At 42.2% G+C, this 20,497-nt stretch overlaps 2 protein-coding genes and 1 long non-coding RNA gene across 3 annotated transcripts; 2 read left to right on the plus strand and 1 right to left on the minus strand.

Moving 5' to 3' along the window:
- Positions 1 to 1,152: 1,152 nt before the first annotated feature.
- LOC148130008 (uncharacterized) lies at positions 1,153 to 3,110 on the minus strand. Its single transcript, XR_015750335.1, has 3 exons — positions 2,981 to 3,110; positions 2,133 to 2,229; positions 1,153 to 1,258 (listed from the first exon to the last, which is right to left on the minus strand). It is a non-coding gene; the product is annotated as an uncharacterized LOC148130008 (long non-coding RNA).
- Positions 3,111 to 9,843: 6,733 nt separating this feature from the next.
- On the plus strand, positions 9,844 to 13,764 carry LOC113426653 (small serum protein 5). The gene is made up of 4 exons (XM_087969898.1): positions 9,844 to 9,966; positions 11,512 to 11,601; positions 12,557 to 12,686; positions 13,576 to 13,764. The coding sequence occupies exons 1-4, from the start codon at positions 9,960 to 9,962 to the stop codon at positions 13,682 to 13,684; spliced, it is 336 nt and encodes a 111-aa protein (XP_087826024.1). The 5' UTR covers positions 9,844 to 9,959; the 3' UTR covers positions 13,685 to 13,764.
- Positions 13,765 to 18,789: 5,025 nt separating this feature from the next.
- LOC113432475 (small serum protein 5-like) lies at positions 18,790 to 20,481 on the plus strand. The gene is made up of 3 exons (XM_087969899.1): positions 18,790 to 18,943; positions 19,397 to 19,526; positions 20,295 to 20,481. The coding sequence occupies exons 1-3, from the start codon at positions 18,814 to 18,816 to the stop codon at positions 20,401 to 20,403; spliced, it is 369 nt and encodes a 122-aa protein (XP_087826025.1). The 5' UTR covers positions 18,790 to 18,813; the 3' UTR covers positions 20,404 to 20,481.
- The last annotated feature ends 16 nt before the right edge of the window (positions 20,482 to 20,497 follow it).

Genomic DNA, 20,497 nt, shown 5'->3' on the forward strand with positions numbered 1-20,497 from the left:
TTGTAAATTAATATCAAGGAAAGACAAGAAAAAAGACGAAGAGGATGATGCGAAAGCTTTATTCAGATTCATTCACATGTTGAGAGATTTAATCAGGTTCCTCTAGGTGAGGAGATCAGAAAAACAGCACATTGACGACGGTAGATGTACCGTTGTCTTGCATCTTAGAGGTGCCTCTGGACCACTACTGAACCTTAAATCGAACAAATACAAAAGAAGAAAAAGTCATGGTCAGTTCTTGGCATGGAGAAATCTCACGATGGAAAATGCATTTTGAGTGTCCCTTTGTTTGATCTCAAGAAGGATTGTGAGTTTCTTGGAGACCTGCCACCAGGCCCAGCAGGATGGTCAAAAGGGCCGCCCAGCTGTCCCCCAGCCCCGAGAGGCCAAGAGAAAGGAAGGGAAGCAGGGAGAAATCCTCCTCCTTGCCAGCCTCAGTTTCTCTACTCCCTTCTGCACCCGACAATCCTGGGTCTCCACCTAATACTCTTTGCTCAACATTAGATAGATAAACAAGGGGCTCAACTTCTCAGTGGCCTTGAAATTGAATATCATTAGCTGGAGAGGAAGGGATCACATGGTGACCTACATTAGCGATGGGGGATTATCATGAAAGACAGTTCACTAAAATGCTTAGGCAGAAAGTTTCTGCATCTGTCTATTGTGTGCATTAAAGGTGCGATGGCTCAACAGGTAAAGACTCTGAGTTTGCCGGCTGGAAAACTGGCAGGCCAGGTTTGAGTCCCCAGTGCTGCCTGATGGGTGAGCCCATGTTCCCTGCCCCATCTCCTGCCCACCTAGCAGTTCAGAGACGAGTGAATGTGAGTAGATCAATAGGTATCACTTCAGCCGGAAGATAACAGTGTCCCAGGCCCCACGGCATATAGTCATGATGGCCACATGACCATGGAGGTGTATTTGGATAATGCGGGCACCCTTGGCTAAGAAATGGACATGACTGAACATGGGGAACCTTTCCTTGAATGTTTATGGGTGTGCATGGATATCTGCTATCTCAAACGGTGTAAAGTTGCTCCATGTTAACTTAATTAAATAAACAAACAAACAAACTCACTGAACATTTCTGGCTTAAGTTAAGAAAAATCATGTGCAAAGTCATATATCCAGTCGCTGCTGGGAAGATCTTCCTACCTCTGGTAGTGCATTCCAGGATTATGTGGCAATTAACACAAGTTATCATGAGGACAACCCGCAGCGGGTTCATGGTCATCTCCCCCTTTCCGATTGGGCTTTTTTACTATGTAAGGAAAAATATTGCAATTAAACCCGCAGCTCGGACAAACGGTGGTCTGAAATGGTATAGGGTCTGCTGCTGGAGCAGGGAGTTAGACTAAAAGACCCCCAAGGTCCCATCCAACTCTATTATTCTGTCATTTTGCACAGCCAAATCGCCGAATTGTGCCAGGAAACCAACCACTACAGTTGGGGGCAGCTGTGAGAAATCCACTGTTGGACAAATGTGGCAAGGATATAAATGATCTGCGCTTGCTGCAAAGCAGGGGTGGATTCAGCCGGTTCGGACCGGTTCTGGCAAAACAGATGTTAAATTTACATCTGATTCACAGAATTGGTAGTTGACCCAACAGACTGGCCCTGCCCACCCCTCCCCTCCCAGGAGTCTGCGTGGAGGGTCTGGGAGGGGGAAAAATGGGCCTTCCGGAAGTGCTGCATTCGCCCTCCCAGAGGACCAAGGGAAGCCTCCGGACCCTGGGGAAGGTGAAAAACGGCCTCCCGGAAGTTGCAGTAGGCCGAGCCCACCATAGCCACACCCACCCAGCCAGCAGGCGGTGAATCGGTGGCTGGGATTTTTGAATCCCACCTGTGCTGCAAACCATTTTATGTTCCTTATTTTTCAGATTGGCAGCCTGAAGACTTGCTACAGGGAAGAGGGTTATTCTCCATAGCATCTGGGCGGAGGAGGCCAAGCAGCGGGTGGAAGCTAGTCAGGTTGAAAACCCTCCCAAGGGCACTTCCAGCAATTAATTCATGGATAAGCAGGAAAGGAAGGCTACAGGTGACTATTTTCTCCTCTCCTGAGGCTTCCGAAACCCCTTGACAAGCTTCCTGCAAGAAGTAGAATATTTGCTCAGATCAAGAAGGAACTTGATTACCCCAGCTTAAGTCAGGAGGCTGTATGCTTTGCTGTTGTGGTGCTTCTTGACAGGTAGCCAGCATGAAGAAGAAGGCAATCAGAATGAAGAAAACTCTCTAAGAAAGTAGAACAAGAAAAAATACAATAAGTGACCAGAGAAAACATGTCCGGTCACAAAACTCATTGACTCTACCTTCTTCATTTTCTTTCTCTTTTACCCCATTTCTTTAATTTCCAGATAGCTGCTATTCAAAGTGGGAAGCCAAATTTCAAACAACAGAATGGTACTAATTAAAGCAGTTGAAATCTATCTTTATTTTTGGAATTCAGCAATGTCTTTTCTCCGGAATTTTCTAGTGGGAGATTTGTGAATCTATAAACAATAACATAATTTCAATGCACCTTCCTTCCTCCCTCCCTCCCTCCCTGTGAAAAAAGGTCAATCCTGAATCTATATTACTGAGTTGATATATTCCCCCATACAAAAATTGGTGTTTGTTCATTTGTGTATCTACTGTTAATCCTGCTAAATAGCTAGAAAATAAAAACTAACTGAGTCCTTGCCCAAAAATTACATCAGCAATGCCTGGATTTTACACTCCTCCCTAATACCACAAAGTGCAATTAATTAGTTTTGCAAATTCTTCTTTTTCTACTTTCTCTCTTTTGATGTTCTAAAGGAGCGTCTGATTGCATTTGATGCTCCGTTAACATTTATTCATGTATTTTTATTTTCAGCTTTATTTCGCCCAAATGATATCCAGAAAGCTGCCTCATATTATTCATCTCATTCCTACAGACATTCCCTTCTTACATCCAACTCAACTCAAACTCTTGTGGCAAAGCAGAGCCAACAATTTTGCTTACCATCTTGGATTTGGGGAAGAATTAAGGAAACTCTTGGTAGGAGGAATGACAAGGAGTAGCAGCTCTCTCTGAGGCCACCAAGGAATTTGTTCCTCCAGTTTATAAAGAAGTAGAAGACAGCAGTGTAAAAAAGGAGACTGCCTCCTGTGAACCTATTAACAATTTGCTGGGTGCAAGTTGTGCCGAAATAGGTCCTGCCAAGAGGAAAAGACATGCATCATTCTTCATTGGTCTCTGATAGATACAATCAAGGGGAACCATGTCATTAACTTCAGAACAACATGGTAAAGAAAAGACCACATGATGGAGAGATTAAGTAGAACGAGAGGACTGGAAACATTTAGATGTGCGTCCTCCTCCCCACATTCCCCCAAGATGCCCCCTACCCATTTTAAGGATTGTAGACCACCTGGAAATCGACTGTCCTACTCTAAGAAGTTGACTTCCTCTCATTCTTTTCCCAGAGTCGCCCAAGCTAGAATCTGGCATTTTAGAGGTTTAAGAATGTCCTCTCTTTATACGGTGTTTCCAGCATGCATTTTATCTATTAAAATCTTCAGTAAGGCATTTGACAGAGTAGACTTGCTTTCTCTGCAGGCTCTTTTTCTCTTGGTTACCAGCTCACAGCTTGTTTTGCGTTCGTCCTACACACTTGCTCTCGGTCTTTGCTCTCGGTGAGGTTCATACTCTCCCATGGACCCTTTGTACACAGGATTGTAACCCTCTGGTGAAGATACCCAGAGCTGCTTTACTCCAGCTGTTGGTCTTTGATGAGACATGATTCTGGGAATACCAAAACACCAATGGCAAGAGCACTTAGATTTACAGTATATACTGCTCCTTGATGCTTTACATCACTCTGTAAACAGTTTATATCAATATATTGCCCCCAACAATCTGGGTTCTTATTTTACAAACCCCGGCAGTTTGGAAGACTGAGTCAACCTTGAGCCAGTGGGTAGAGTTAGCTATACACCAACTTGGTTGATGGCCCAAAGGAGAAAGAGGCTGCCGTAATTCTCTGCTTCCTTCTTGTGCAGTTATTTGCATTGGCCACAAATTGTTCCTGTAAATCGTTTCTGGAATACAAGATGGTTGTTTCTTCTCAAGAAATGTACATCTGATCTCTCTTGCTTTTAAACAGCAGAAATACTTGATTGAATCATGCATGGCTTTATTCCTGAAACCTTTGGTTAAAGACTCCAATCCTATGCCATGTTCTTTTGTGGCAAAAGCTTAAACAGCTCGTTTGGCTGCCTTGTTTTCCTATTTCACCTGGTTCTCTGCACAATATGATCTACACAGTCCATGTTTTTGGTGAGGGCCTTTCACAAGTAGTTCTGTATTTGAATCACATCTCAACGATGGTTTTCAAACTTTACTTCATACCCTTCCTGTACCTAAAGCAACCTGGATTGCAAATCTGAAACATTAAATGCATCCTTAATTGTTGATTTCCAGTTGATTTCCTATGCTTTATCTCAAACACACGACCACTTTACCAGTAAAATAATGTGTGGGGACCTTCTTGGTAACTTTTATTACATTATGATTTGTAGTTCCTTTCTCCCAATTTTGGAATGATTCATTATCTCTTAAATGTTGTTCAGACTGGACTTTCAGGTTCATTCTCTCTGCAATGTCGTTCAGACTGGCGTTTCAGATTTCGTTTCCTTAGGAGAATACACATGCAATTGGCGGAGCCCTTTAGAATAGGGTTACAGCTTCTCTCTCCCATTTGGTTAATTTGAAGTTTTGTAAATTTATTACAAAACAGATATATGTCCTATGTCTTATTTCCCGTGTGCAAACTGTAGTCTAATAGCCTTTTATTAGAGTGTAGCAGCAAAGTAAATAACATTGACCCAACATGGATCACGGAATGCAATAAAGATGTACTGTAAAGAGCTGCTTTGCTCAAATTCTTAAGCTTTTCCGTGACATTTTCAAGAAAACCAAGGTGGCTTCCTATGAGGTAGAGGAAAACAAACATTCCATGAAACAGCCAAAAGAAATCTTAATCTTCTAGAATTGTTTTGTCTTTTAATGACTCCATAATCCCTTGTGGGGTGGAGTCAGGGCAACTGCATGGGGCTGAGTGTTTACTGGCCGGATGCTCTTCCTGTCGCCAATGCAGAGTTTGCAGCAGATATATTCTTCATGGTGCGCGGAGAGAGAGAAATATCTGCCTCTGCCTAGGATCAAACTCACGGCCCCCTGATTGTGAGGTGAGAACTCCACCTCTAGGCCACCGTACCACTCTCTTAAACTTCTAGCGTGATTGAATGAGTAAGAGAGTTAACAGCTTCCCCTGAAGTCTGAAGGGACAGCTTGAAAAAAATAATAATAATAATCCACAGATGGTCAGGATCTAAGGTCCTGGAAGGCTGCAGTGACAGAGATTATTTGTCTTGAAGTGAACCGGAAATTGGGTCCTGGCAACTGGACCTCTTGTCTTCTTGAAACGTTTCCCTGCTTATCTAAATTGTTTCTGTCTCTAGCTGCTTATCTCTCTCTTTTTTTCTACTTGGGAGATAAGCAACGCAATATTGCAAACCAAAAAGAAAAGATGTCTGGTGCAGTGGTGGGATTCAAAAAGTTTTACTACTTGTTCTGTGGGCATGGATTGGTGGGCGTGGCATGTTGGGAGTGGCATGTTGGGAGTGGCATGGGAAGGATACTGCAAAATCCCATTCCCTCCCCATCCCACTAACCTGCTTTCCAGTTCCGTTCTCCTCTGCAGGGCAACCAAAGAAGACCCAGACGATCAGCTGGGACTCAATGGGAGGCGGGTAATCGATGGGGGCAGGGCCAGTCAGAAGCGCTATTGGCCGGTTTTCCGAACTACTAAAAATTTCCGCTACCAGGTCTCCAGAACTGTTCAGAACCGGCTGGTGGCCACCTCTGGTCTGGTGGCCATGATTCACTTTCCAGACAATTCTACCTGGGTGGCTAAGAATCTTCACTGAGGTCTTGAGGTGAAGGACAATCTTTCTGTTCAACTACGAGCTTGTTTTTAGTTTTTGTACCTCCCAGTCAGTGTTGTCCACTTGAAAGTTGCCAGGAGAAGTCCACGAGTTGTGTTGGCAAGGTGCTGCTTCCTTGGGTTGAGAGAAAGGGACTGACCCAAGGTCACCTATCCAGCTCTGTGCTAAGGACGGACTAGAAAAGTCATAATCTTCTGGTTTCTATTTATTTATTTGTCAATTGTTTACAAGATAATAAGTATAAGTGTATACATAGTTATGAATACACGAAATGGGTACATATAAGAAATTCTAGCCTGATACCTTGACCACGATACAAAACTGGCTCTCATGTAACCTAGGTGAGAGAAAGGCAAGGGAGAATTCATTCCAACCTGTACTATAAGGATGAATGGTTTTCAAAAATGATTTTATACACCTCTATGAAACAAATTACCTGTGGGAAGAAGTGGAACGGAAGTAGCATAAACATTAAAAGCACAATATAGTTTAAAAAAAAGTTATTTGCTTTGATCCTACTACCAACCTGCCTTCCATGGAGGACCTGTATACTGCACAATAAAAAGAAGGCTGTGAAAATATCTACAGACCCCTCACATCCTGGACATAAACTGTTTCAACTCTTTCCCTCAAAACGACACTATAGAGCCCTGCACACCAGAACAACTAGACACAAGGGCAGTTTTTTCCCAAACGCCTTCACTCGGCTAAACAAATTATTCCCTCAACACTGTCCAACTATTTACAAAGTCTGCATTACTATTACTATTCATCTTCTCATCACTCCTTATCAGCCATCTCCACCCACTTGTGATTGTAGGACTGTATCTTTGTCGCTTTGTATCCTTATGATTTATATTGACTGTTTCCTAGTATGATTTGATTCCCTATTTGTACCCTGTGACTATCATTAAGTGTTATACCTGATGATTCTTGACTCTTGAAGAATGTATCTTTTCTTTTATGTACACTGAGAGCATTTGCACCAAGACATATTCCTTGTGTGTCCAATGACACTTGGCCAATAAAGAATTCTATTCTATTCTATTCCTACACTCTCTGCTAAAAAAAACCTCTTCAACCATAATTCATGCCCTGGAAATAAGAGAGAGAACAGACTACCGTTTTGTCACAAATGCAAGGTTTTTGATTTGCTGAACTCTTGAAAAGAAAAAAGAAAAAAAAATCAAATATCCCTTCAGGCTCAGCCTGCAAAATCAAACAAAAGGGAAGTCGTAATTCCATTTCAAAGGCAAAACTATTTTTCTATGGAAACAAAACCAGGAACATTAACGTGACAACATTTCAGTGAGAATAAACTTGAAACACCCGCTTGAACAATATTTCAGAGAGTGAGTCATTCCAGTTTCTATAAACCATACTGTAATAATAAAAAAAATAACATAAGCCTTTTTTTACAGTACAGTTCTCTTGGGTTTGAAGTAAAAGAAGATAATTATGGCGTTTTCTTACTACTCTGAACTTTTGGTATTCCCAGAAAGTGAAAATCATAGCAAAGACCAAGCGCTGGATTTCACCAGAAACATCTCCCACAAGAGGTCCATGGGAGAGTATGAAGCAGAGCCAGAGAGCAAGTGGGTAGGACTAACGTAAAACAAAAACGTTGAGCTGGTAACCAAGAAGGAAAGAGTTTGTGGGGAAAGCAAGTTTACTCTGTCAAATGTCTTCACCCAAAATATCTCTACAAGAGGTCCACGGGAGAGTACACAGCTCTCTTAGCACAGCCAGATAGTAAGTGGGCAGGACAAAACCACACAAGATTGTAACTCACAAAGAACCTGCAGGGAAAGCCATATAAAGAGAGGATATCCCTAATGCTCTAAAATGTCTCATTCCGGCTTGGGAGCCCCTGAGAAAGAGCGAGAGTAAGTCCCACTCTCCAGAGTAGGACAGTCAATAACCAGATGGGTTACAATCCTGTGTACAGGTGGTTCTCCACTTACAACATCGTCACTTTGAATGCACACTAATCAGCATGCATTAAAGTGAAATTTTGTGGCATGCAGCTCTCAAAGGGTCACCGCCTTCAATATACACTACGCAATCATGATGGAATAAATACATAAATACAAAATCATGTATATACCCACATATATTATATGACACAGAGAAACAACACAGCCTAGTTGGGATGTATATGTCAGGTTCCATCACACACAACAACAACCACAACAGGGCTGGATGTAAGCCGTTTATCTTCTTCCAGACAGAGCTGGCAATTTACTGAACAGCGGCTAGCCAATACAAGCTAGCATAGATTAAAGTCAGGGTTAACTCCCAATCTGTCCCACCACCTTTATACACCCGATGTGCCCCACCCCAACCATCCCGGCTCCCCACCCGGGCCCAATCACCCTTCCCTAGAACGTTGTTCCTAAACACCGACTGCGCCCGCCAGCCGCTCTCTACATCACCGCAAAGTTCCAGGGCTTCATAGTTGCTGACATGCCGCCCCATCAGCTGTTCCGCATTAAGGTCACAAATGCCTCAGCCCCGATCTCTGCGACGTCTGAATGAGCAGTGAGTAGGGAAGGGCTTTGCAACAAGGGCTTTGTCAGCCCCGCCCACCCCGATTGGCGGCCCACGGATGACATCAGGCTGACAGTGTATACATGTTCATGGCAAGAACGACAACAACACAACTGTCATTTAGTGACTGTTCTGAATTACAACAGCATTGAAAAAAGGGACTTCTTGTTGTGGTTCATCGGCAGCCTGTGCAGACAGCAGCGGAATCGGACAGTGGGGAAGAACGGGGGCCAGTCCTGGAGTTTGGAGAGGACTCAGACGAAGGTCCTGCATCTGACGCAGAGATGGGGCCAGGGCCATCTGGGAATTGTGTGCTGACTCCAGAGCCTCCGGAGTCTGGCATCAGCAAGGCAGAGGAACAAGGGGAACCTGTTCCCTGTGCACGTGTGCACAGAGCTGCTAGAAGGCGAGAGCAGCTGAAGGGGCGATTGGGAGGTGATTGCCCCTCCCATAAGATATAAAGGACAGGCAAAGGTGAAGAAACCTTTGCAGGAAGCAAAGACGTTCGTTCTGTTTGGATTAAACCTTGAAGCTCTGTGTGGACTTTGTACTTCGTTTTGATTTTTTAACTATTAATTTGGTACTTTAGTTGTTGGCAGCAATTCAAAGGAGAGAAAGGTGGGTGCTTATCTCGAGAGACTGTTTGGGACTCATTATTGGCTGGGAATGAACATAATTCCCAGCGTTGAAATAAAACAAGAATTGTTTGGACTAAGCGTGTGCTTCATTACGGTCTCAGGAAGCCTTGGTCAGAACACTTATGACAGTTTTTCACCCCCATGACCATTACAACCTCCTTGTGATCGTAATACAGATGCTTAGCAATTAGCTCCTGTTTATGACGATCGCAGTGGGTCATGTGATTCCCTTTTGAGACCTTCCGACAAGCAAAGTCAATGGGGAAGCTAGATTCACTTAACAACCTTGTACCTAACTTAACAAATGCAGTGCTTTACTTAACAACTTCGGAGCAAAAGGCTGTAAAAATGGGACTAAGTTCACATAAGAAATGTCTCACTGGGCCACAGAAATTTTGGGCTCTACTGTGGTCATAAATTGAGGATTACCTGTACCCGACAGGCAGGGGGCATCTTTGGAGCAGCTGGGAAAAAGGCTGCACATCCAGCTGCTTCAAACTCACACATCCTGCTGACCATCATTTCGATTTTTTATTTTTTTTAACCATATTGTTCTAAAATACTTCCCCCTTATCACATCTACAAGACAAACACAAACTAGTCATAAAGTAAATATTTCCCTTCTGGCAGTGGCTATTCTGACAAAACTCTCAGAATTCTTTTTTTTTTAAATTGCACCAGGGGCTGTCTTGGTTTTTGTATAAATTGAACCAGCGGATTCCTTGCTGACCTCAGAGAGAGGAGCTTGTCCTTGCCCTTCCGTCCTAGCAAGAGTTTCCTGCGTCTTCCCCAAAGCCTCTTCAGATGGTAAGTAAAATGATTTCTTCTTCATTCACAAACCGGAGCTCGGTTTAATTTGGAGGGGAGAAGAAAACGGCTGGAAGAATGAGGTGGTCCTGTTGGAACAGCCAATATCTTGACGCCGAACCCAGAGTTGTAGCTGTACTTATAATAATGAGAGGAATCCTCTGTACCTTATGCAGATTCAGTAAAGGCAGAAATACAGAAAGAAACGAAGCACAAATGCCAGCATGTACTTCTCTAGAACCCCAGAAGAGAGAAAGGACAAAAAGAACTATTAATTAATGAGTCCCTTTTCTCCTCCACCAAGTCCCCCAGGTGGGAGAAGGCATGACACTGATGCGGGAGTAAAGTAGGTCTCCTTCCATCTGTAGTGGGATCAATTCAATCAACACAATCAACTTGAGCTCCAGTGGCCTAGTGGTGGAGCTCTTGCCTCACAGTCAGGAGGCTGTGAGTTCAATCCTGGCTAGAGGCTAATATTTGAAATAGAGACTCTCCTGTTCAAGCAGGGGTGTTGAATTAGATCAGGGTTCACCAACCTTTTTGGTCCAAACTCATAATTTTAAATCCCGCGGACCAGAGACCCTGGGAAAATCCCCCAAAAAGTCTGCAGGAAAATTGACCACCCCGTTTTCCTACCGATCGATTGTTCTTTATTTGGGATTGCAGGATACCACGCCACCAGCTCCGTTCTCAGGGGAGAGAGAGAGAGAGAGAGAGAGACTTTTGGCTTCGTGCAAGGAAAACAGCAGAAGCAGCAAGTCTTTCTTTCTCTCCCCCAAACTCTGCCAGAAACGAGTCTTTGCTGGCATAGCCTCTTGGAGCAGGAGGCCTTGCAGGGTCCCAAAGACTCATTTTTGGCAGAGTTTGGGAGAGAGAAAGAAAGACTTTTGCTGCTTTCCTTGCGTGCATCTAAAAGCACAAGAAGGAAGAAGCGAAAAGAAGCAGCCCGGTGGCCAGGCAAAGTGCATGGGGCGAGTGGGGCAAGTTCCCCCCTCCGCCCTTTTCCCCCCTCCCCTCACTACCTCGTGTTGTTCGCAACGCAGGTGACACAAGCCTTGTGTTCCCGTGGGCCATGTGGGCGGCTCAGCCTTGTGTTCCCGTGCAGCCTTAATTGTTTTGGGGGTGACATTTCTCTGCGGACCACCCAAATTTTCTTGCATACCATCAGTGGTCCCCAGCCCACTGGTTGGCAACCACTGGACTAGATGACCTCCAAGGTCCCTTCCAACTCTGTACTTCTATGATTCTACCTTTAATAACAATGCAGAGTTTTGCTTTTGGAGGGGGGCATAAGTATTACCTGTTTGCCAAGCACCTGGATTTTTTATCACATGACCATGGGGTTGCTGCAAAGGTCGTGAAAAATGGTCATAAGTCACTTTTTTCAGTGCCATTGTAACATTGAACAGTGACTAAATGAACTGTCGTAAGTTGAAGACTGCCTGTATTGAAAGAGGACATTAGAAAGATTTTGAACAGCCAGTTTCTGAAGCAACCACGAAGTTCTCTGCTGACTCATTTTTTCTTTTCTTCTCTTCCTTTCTCAGAGTGTTCTTCAGCCTGATTGTCTTCTCTTTCATGCTGGCTACATGTCAAGCAGCATGCTTTGTGGAGGCCTTTGAACCTTCCTTTATAAACGGTAACCAAACTCTTTATTGATCCGAACAAATCATGACTGTACTGCTAGAATAATGCATCCCGTTTGGGTCACCACACTATTAAAAACGATGTTGAGACCAGAGGTGGTATTCAGCAGGTTGTGACCCATTCTGGAGAAACAGTATGGAAATTTTGAGTAGTTCGGAGAACTGGCAAATACCATCTCTGACTGGAGATTTTAGAGTATCCTTCCCTGCCACGCCCACCAGGCCACGCCCACAGAACCAGTAGTTAAAAAAAAAATTGAATCCCACCACTGGTTGAGATTCTAGAAAGAGTGCAGAGAAGAGCAACCAGGATGATGAGGGGACTGGAGGCTAAAACATACGATGAACGGTTGCAGGAACTGGGCTTGGCTAGTCTAGGGAAGAGAAGGACCAGGGGAGACAGGAGAGCAGTCTTCCAGTATTTGAGGGGCTGCCACAGAGAGGAGGAGGGGGTCAAGCTATTTTATAAAGCACCCAAAGGCCAGACAAGGAATAATGGATGGAAACTGAACAAGGAGAGATTCAACATGGAAATAAGGAGGAATTTTCTGATAGTGAGAGCAATAACAGAAGTTACCTGTGGGAGCTTCATCCTTGGAGGCTTTCAAGAAGAGACTGGACTGCCACCCTCCGAAATGGTGTAGTAGGGTCTCCTGCTTGGGTGGGGGGTTGTACTTAGATGACCTACAAGGTCCCTTCCAACTCTGTTATTCTGTTTAAGATGTGTTTAGCCCAGACTTCCACCAAAGGCCTCCTGACTAGACCAGAAAACCCCAATCATAATAATGCAGAAGTTGTTGGCTCATCACGGGGGTCCTTACAAATCTGATCAATAAGTAAAACAAAATGCTTTGTAGCAAATGCAGAGAATTTGTACACCGGTCACCCTTTGCGCAAATGTAGGTTTGGGCGCAGCTTCCAGTTCACCTGAACTCTTTTTTTTTTAAGGGAAAGAAGTGTGGCCAAACAAATGTGTGGATCATTATGATGGAAAAGAACATCCCACTGGGTCCAAATGGAATACAGATGATTGTTTAGAATGCGAGTGCCTCAAAGTAGGAATGTCATGCTGCCACAGGTAAAAAAATCATGCCTATCTTTTGGACCAGTGGGAGTCACTGTCTTGCCGTACTTCTCTGGACTTCATGGCCAGTTCCCGTCAGTGTTGAGTGGGGTAGGAGAGGTCAAACCCCAAGTTTCTTCAATGCGGGGGGGTCTCAGAGCTCAAGTCCTTCGAGTCTTCTTTTCACCATCTACACAAAACATAATAGAATGGAATAGAATAGAATAGAATAGAATAGAATAGAATAGAATAGAATAGAATAGAATAGAATAGAATAGAATAGAATATAGAATATAGAATATAGAATATAGAATATAGAATATAGAATATAGAATATAGAATATAGAATATAGAGTATATAGAATATAGAATATAGAGTATATAGAATATAGAATAGAATAGGAGAGAATATAGAATAGAATAGAATAGAATAGAATAGAATAGAATAGAATAGAATAGAATAGAATAGAAATAGAATGGAATGGAATGGAATGGAATAGAATAGAATAGAATAGAATGGAATGGAATGGAATGGAATGGAATGAAATGGAATGGAATAGAATAGAATAGAATAGAATGGAATGGAATGGAATGGAATGGAATGGAATAGAATAGAATAGAATAGAATAGAATAGAATAGAATAGAATAGAATAGAATAGAATAGAATAGAATAGAATAGAATAGAATTCTTTTATTGGCCAAGTGTGATTGGACACACAAGGAATTTGTCTTGGTGCAAATGATCTCAATGTACATAAAAGAAAAGATTCATTGCATCAACATTTCTCCCAGGCAGTTTCTAGAATATTGTGCAAGTTCTAAGGTGGCAGATGAACCTAGATGACCTTGTCAATTAAGGTTGACTTTGACTGATCATAACTTCTTCTTTCTTCTCCTTTGAAGGTATGGTGGTATTGCCAAAGTGGAAGGATGTAAAACAGTGATAAATCCAAAAACATGTAAACATGAATTTTATCGGCTTGATGACCCATCAAAGCGATGTGATGTCTGACCTTTTCACATGGAGGAGCTGGAATAAATCTCTTATGTATAAATGAAACTGAATAAATCTCTCACGATCAGTGTCTTAAACTTTTCCTTGCCTCTTTTTTTTTTATTCAATAACAATCAGGTTAAAGCACCAGGTGGGGCTTGCAATATAAGGCATGCAGAGCTGGGAGATATTGTCTGCATCAGTTTGGCATTGTGTAACAAGCAAAACACTGCTTGAGCATTAATGTTGCTTGTCAAAAAGCCCATAGAGAGCAAGAAAGAATGGAAAGCATTAGAAGTGAGAATTCATTGTCAATTTTTCACCTCGACATTCTTCGAAGTCTGTCTGTCCTCTGGTGCTAAGTGAGCTAAGCCTAAATAAGTTTTTAATTTGAGTCTTAGGCAGGAATTTCACGTTCTCTGGGCTATTGTGGCCTTCACTCTGGCCTCGCTGAATTGCTTTGCATTAGAGATGCACTAGTGAACTTAGAAGATTAAGAATTGGGACTAAATAACTCCAGTGATGCAAACTTAAGAAAATGCTGGACCCACCACAAAATAAATTTCTAAATAGAAACAATCCTTGGCTCCATGTGTTGAAAAATGTGCCTACCCTCCCTGTCCTATTGTTTCTTTTTTATTTGTATCCATTTCATGTATTTATAACCATGTTTAGACTTATACCTGTTATCTAATACTTGCTTGACAAACAAAGAAACATATAAATAAACAAATAAACAAACAAACAAACAAACAAATAAATAAATAAATAAACAAAAACAAACAAACAAACAAACAAACAAATCAACAAACAAACAAATAAATAAATAAATAAATAAATAAATAAATGGATGGTATAGTTTATTACAGAGGTGGATATTCAGCCGGTTCTGACCAGTTCTGGAGAACCGGTAGTGGAAATTGTGAGTAGTTCAGAGAACCGGCCAATCCCACCTCCGACTGGCCCTGCCCCCATCTATTCCCTGGCTCCCATTGAGTCCCAACTGATCTACTGGGTCTCCTTTGGTTGCCCTCCACAGGAGAATGGAGCTAGAAAACAGGTTAGTTGGGTGGGGAGGGAAGGGGGATTTTGCAGTATCTTTCCCCTGCCACATCCACCAAGCCACACCATACCCACCAAGCTACGCCCACAAAACCAGTAGTAAAAAAAATTTGAATCCCACCACTGGTTTATTAGAGATCAAGTGTTGCCAGGTTCAGAGACCTCTGGTCTACTGCGATCTTTGTTAACTTCCATCTCATCCAGATGATGGGATTACTTCATTTTGCTTCATTTTTGTGGTTTTCTTTTCTTTTGTTTGGAGCTAAGGAGACAATGGGATAATGAGATAATGGGATAGCCATTCCTTTAACCATCGGTCTGCCTGGTAATTCATGTATTCATCGCAGAAAGTTAGAAAGCAGCAGAAAGTCATTTCTGATCTGGGGAATCAACTCTTTTGACATAATTTAACTCTTTTGATCATACCCTTCCACAACAGGAGGGCTCTTCTACAACTTTTTCAAGATGTGGGTTACACGGTTTTCCAGAGATGGTCTCAGTTGCCAAGAACAGGAGAAGAGAATAGTCAACGTAGCACAGAAAAGAACCCTGATTCCATTGCAATGTGAATAAAATGAAACCAAGTGACATGCGAGCAGCTAATGTGATTCCACCCCATATTCATAAGATTATAAAAACCAGTGAGTTGAACTTGGACCAACCACCAGGAGACAGTGAGTTCTAATCCTGCCTTAGCCAGTCACTTTCCCTCAACCAATTTACCTCCCATGGTTGAAACAGTCAGGTGTGCAGCTTCCTCCCCACCTTCTCCCAAGATGAGCCCTACCCATTTTGAAGATTGTAGCCCATCCAGCAATTAGTTGTCCTACTCTTGTGTTCAATCATACTTGGCCAATAAAGAATTCTATTCTATTCTATTCTATTCTATTCTATTCTATTCTATTCTATTCTATTCTATTCTATTCTATTCTATTCCATTCCATTCCATTCCTCTCTATTATTCTGTTCTCTCCTATTCTATATTCTATTCCTATTCTATTCTATTCTATTCTATTCTATTCTATTCTATTCTATTCTATTCTATCTACTCTACTCTACTCTACTCTACTCTATTCTGTTCTCTCCTATTCTATATTCTATATTCTATTCTATTCTATTCTATTCTATTCTATTCTATTCTATTCTATTCTATTCTATTCTATTCTATTCTATTCTATTCTATTCTATTCTATTCTATTCTATTCTACTCTACTCTACTCTACTCTACTCTGTTCTGTTCTGTTCTGTTCTGTAAAATAAATTCTATTTGATTCCTTGGCCAAAAATTACATCAGTAAAGATTGGATTTTGCATTCAGCCAGCACACTCCCACAATGAAATTACTTGTTTTCAAAATGCTTCTTTTTGTCCTAGAAACTGTTACCAACACTGTTTCAGCCCTCCAAAATTTCCATTGAGAAGAGTAAGCAATGCCGTTTTATTTCTGTGCCTTGACCTGAACCCAACCTTTAAAAATTCTTGATAATTTGCATCATCTTGGCCTTCTGTGTACCAACCACCCTAAAAAGGGAGGATTCAAGAATTTTTGCAGATTCAGGCTATTTGCAGGTATTATGCTCTAGTTATATACCCCTCCTTCCATTTTAAAAATATATATTTAATATTTGATATTTTTGCCACTTAATTGGTCAGAGAGCTCTTTATGCAACTACACTGGTCTTGTGAGGTATCTTTTATTTTTCTTCCTTTTGTAATATTGTAGTATTGTTCCAGCCCTAAATGTTCCAGCCTCTTTCTACTTCTGACATTTTACTTTTTACAAGAGAAAGGAATGCTCAAGCAGTGATAGTTTGACATAGAGTGCCATACTGACACAGCCAGCATCCTTCTGTTTTGCGCGGTTGACGTCATGACCCCAGCGTCATGTTTAACGTAATTCTTACTTAATGAAAAGAAAAGAGAAGAAAAAAGATTAAGATGCTGATGGGAAAGATTTATTTAGGTTCATTTGCACTTAAGAGATTTATTCCAGTTTTTCCATGTGAAGAGATCAAACATCACAGCGCTGCGATGGGTGATCAATTCTGTAGTGTTCATGTTTACACGTCACAGGATTGACTACCGTCGTGCACCCTTCAACAACTCTAATGCCACCATATCTTTGAAGGGAAAAAAAGGGAGGCAAAGAAGGAAGAAGAAGGAGAGGTTATGGTCAGTCAAAGTTTCCAATGGCATTTCTGTCTTTATTTCATCTAAATTACGTACAGAGTATTTCTCCCATTATTGTAACCACAGCTATAACTCTCAGTTCTGCTATGAGAGTGTACCTGTCGCAAAGGGGCCAACACATTCCTCAAGCCATTCTAGTCAAAATTGAGCAAAAAAAACCCCATTCCCATGGCTGCCACCAGCTCCTTCAGCAGGAGCTGTTAGTCTTAAGAAGGCTCTTCCCTAATTGTGTACCAGCGCAATCTGGGGGAGCGCCACCCAGTATCGAGTCAAAGGTGATATATGCCCTGGTCCTTTGGCACGGGGCAGAAATGCTACATCCATTCTATGTTGCCATGGTTGAGTCAAAACTGCTTCTTCCCCATCCTTTAAGGACATCCAGTACTTGGCCAGAACCACATCATCTGTCTGAGTAGGGCTATGTCTACAACTGGGTATCATCAGCCTGTTGGTATTGCACCCAAGACTGATGGATGACTTTCCCCAAAACGTTCATGTAGAGGTTGAAAAGGAGAGATGGGAGTCTTGATCCCTGAGGTGTCCACGTTGCAGGGGACTTGATCTCTCCTTTTCCACCAACACCAACCAGAAGTGGCCATGGTGGAAAGAAGAGAACTACTGAAAAACAACGTGTGCCAGAAACCTGGTCCAGGAGGGAAACATGGTTGATGGCTTTGAAAAAGGCAGAATGGTTGCGCCACTCTATTTCTAGCTCTCCAAAGAACACCCACAAGTGTCACTGATGACATTTCAATGCTGTGTCCCACTCTGAAGCCAGACTGAAAAGGGTCTGGGAAATTTGCTTCAACTGGGTCCTTTGATACACCAACCACTCTCTCAACAATCTTCCTTTAAAAGGGAAGATTGAGGACTGGATGAAAATAGCCTGTTGGGTCTAAGGATGGCGTCTTAAGGAGGGACAAGTGTCCAGAACACTGGTCACCAATCTCACACCTACAAAGACCAGGTCTAGTTCCTCAAGAGCGACTGGCCAAACATTTCCTAGGGAACAAGGATCAGCCAGGATCTGCCCAGCTAAGAGCCAACTCTGAGAAAAGCTGAACTCTACCTGAGAGATGCAACATTCCTTACACAGCCACCCTCCAAAGCATCCCCCACTTCCTGTGTACCATGGAGGGACCAGATCCCCCAAAATTGGGCTGCTGGTCAGTTATCTTTAAATGCAAAAAAGGGTGAAGAAGTAATTACACTTTCCTGTCCATTTCTCTTTCCCCAGAAGGTAAGTCCTAAGCTAGGTTCTTACTTGCTCTCTTTGGCCTTGCTCTTTCTCTCACTCGTCATCAGATGCTTCTTTAGAACTCCAAAATAGAGATAGGACAAACAGAACTGTTTGCAAAACCAATGAACAACATTTTGGGGTGTGTGAGATAACTTTAAAATCCAGGTGTTGCTGGTCTAATTTTTGGCCAAGGACTGAAATCAGAGTTTATTTTCTGGCAATTTAAAAGTTTTAACGGTAGAAACACAAATGCAGAAATTCACTATTTGGTATGAAGGACACATCAAGTCAGGAATAGAGAGTCAGGATTGTCACTTTCCTCCCACAAAGCATCCCAGATGGAAGAAGGTATGGAAACTATGTGCGGGAAAAGCATATCTGTGGTGGTAGATCAATTCCAATGATACCAATGGAGAGTTTTGCCTCCGGGGGGGGGCTGAAAATTATTTCATCCTGACAACTATTAGGTGGATGGACAAAGAGGGGAGGCAGATGTTCCAGGGTGACCCTCTTGTGCAACAGGGATCGAAATGCACACTTGCACAAGATTGCAAACTTAACCCAGAGGGCTGGTTCCAAAGTTCATTGTATTATCGGAGGGGAAATTAGAAAGAATTTGAACAGCCACTTGCTGAAACAATTAGTAGGATCTCTCATGGCTTATTTTTTCTTTTTTCTTTCCCTTTCTCAGAAAGTCTTCTTCAGCCTGATCATCTTCTCTCTCATGCTGGCTGCATGTCAAGGAGCATGCTTTAGTGGGCCCTTTGCAGCTGAGATTAAAGATGGTAATCAAACTCTTTATACATCTGAGCAAATCATCGCTTGCAAAGGTTTAGTAATGCCAGGAGAAACGTTGTGGGCTTAATTTTGACAATCCAGGTTTTCATTAAGTTGGGCCAGGAAACCCCGACTGTACTAATGCAGAAGTTGTTTGATCATCAGGGATCCTTACAAATCTAAACAATCATTAATATATAATGATATTCAGCAAATGTGGAGAATTTGTATACTTGTCACCTTTGCTCAAGAGTAGATTTCTATAAGTAGCCTCCAACTCTAGCAGGTTTCTCAATACAGCATGACAATCACACTCTCCTAGCAGAACTGAGAGTTGTAGCTCTGGTTACAATAATGGGAGAAATACTCTGTGCATTACTTAGATGCGATAAAGACAGAAATGCCATTTCTGGGTTCGGTTGAAGGTTCAACTTTCAGCTCTTCCATTCTTTTTTTCTTAGGTAAACCGGTGGTGCCAATCACTTGTCATGATATATATGATGGGAGAAAGCATCTCATTGGGTCCACCTGGAACACAGCTCATTGTTTAAGATGCGAATGCGGCAGAAATGGATTGGATTGCTGTCACAGGTAAGAAGAGGCTCCAGGCCACCTTCAGATATATTAATTTGCATGTTTTCTCTGAAGTTAAGCTACAAGCATTTATTGAGATAGCATGTATTAGAAAGAAAGAAAGAAAGAAAGAAAGAAAGAAAGAAAGAAAGAAAGAAAGAAAGAAAGAAAGAAAGAAAGAAAGAAAGAAAGAAAGAAAGAAAGAAAGAAGAAAGAAAGAAAGAAAGAAAGAAAGAAAGAAAGAAAGAAAGAAAGAAAGAGAGCAGGAAGGAATTAAGGAAGGAAGGAAGGAAGGAAGGAAGGATGGAAGCTGAACTCTTAGGCCAAGTATTAGATGTCCTTAAAGGATGGGGAAGAAGCAGTTTTGACCCAACCATGGCAACATAGCATGGATGTAGCATTTTTGTCCCGTGCCAAAGGACCAGGGCATATATCACCTTTGACTCGATACTGGGTGGCGCTCCCCCAGATTGCGCTGGTACACAATTTGGGGAAGAATCTTCTTAGAGTAACAACTCCTGCTGAAGGAGCTGGTGGCAGCCATGGGAATGGGTTTGTTTTTTTTTGCTCAATTTTGACTAGAATGGCTTGAGGAATGTGTTGGCCCCTTTGGGACAGGTACTCTCTCATAGCAGAACTGAGAGTTATAGCTGTGGTTACAATAATGGGAGAAATACTCTGTACGTAATTTAGATGAAATAAAGACAGAAATGCCATTGGAAACTTTGACTGACCATAACCTCTCCTTCTTCTTCCTTCTTTGCCTCCCTTTTTTCCCCTTCAAAGATATGGTGGCATTGAAGTTCTTGAAGGGTGCACGACGGTAGTCAATCCTGTGACGTGTAAACATGAACACTACAGAATTGATGACCCATCGCAGCGCTGTGATGTTTGATCTCTTCACATGGAAAAACTGGAATAAATCTCTTAAGTGCAAATGAACCTAAATAAATCTTTCCCATCAGCATCTTAATCTTTTTTCTTCTCTT

Source organism: Notechis scutatus, chromosome 7 (assembly GCF_049901735.1).
Source record: "Notechis scutatus isolate UNSWTSFEM ecotype Mainland chromosome 7, rNotScu1.2, whole genome shotgun sequence".
Classification (NCBI taxonomy): Eukaryota; Metazoa; Chordata; class Lepidosauria; order Squamata; family Elapidae; genus Notechis; species Notechis scutatus.

Bases quoted from the DNA above. Each gene is read 5' to 3' on its own strand.
- LOC113426653 (XM_087969898.1), top strand. The intron at 11,602-12,556 runs GTAACCAAACTC...TTTTTTTTTAAG, and splicing joins TGAACCTTCCTTTATAAACG to GGAAAGAAGTGTGGCCAAAC. The intron at 12,687-13,575 runs GTAAAAAAATCA...TCTCCTTTGAAG, and splicing joins GGAATGTCATGCTGCCACAG to GTATGGTGGTATTGCCAAAG.
- LOC113432475 (XM_087969899.1), top strand. From the start codon at position 18,814: ATGGCTTATTTTTTCTTTTTTCTTTCCCTTTCTCAGAAAGTCTTCTTC. The intron at 18,944-19,396 runs GTAATCAAACTC...TTTTTTTCTTAG, and splicing joins TGCAGCTGAGATTAAAGATG to GTAAACCGGTGGTGCCAATC. The intron at 19,527-20,294 runs GTAAGAAGAGGC...TCCCCTTCAAAG, and splicing joins GGATTGGATTGCTGTCACAG to ATATGGTGGCATTGAAGTTC.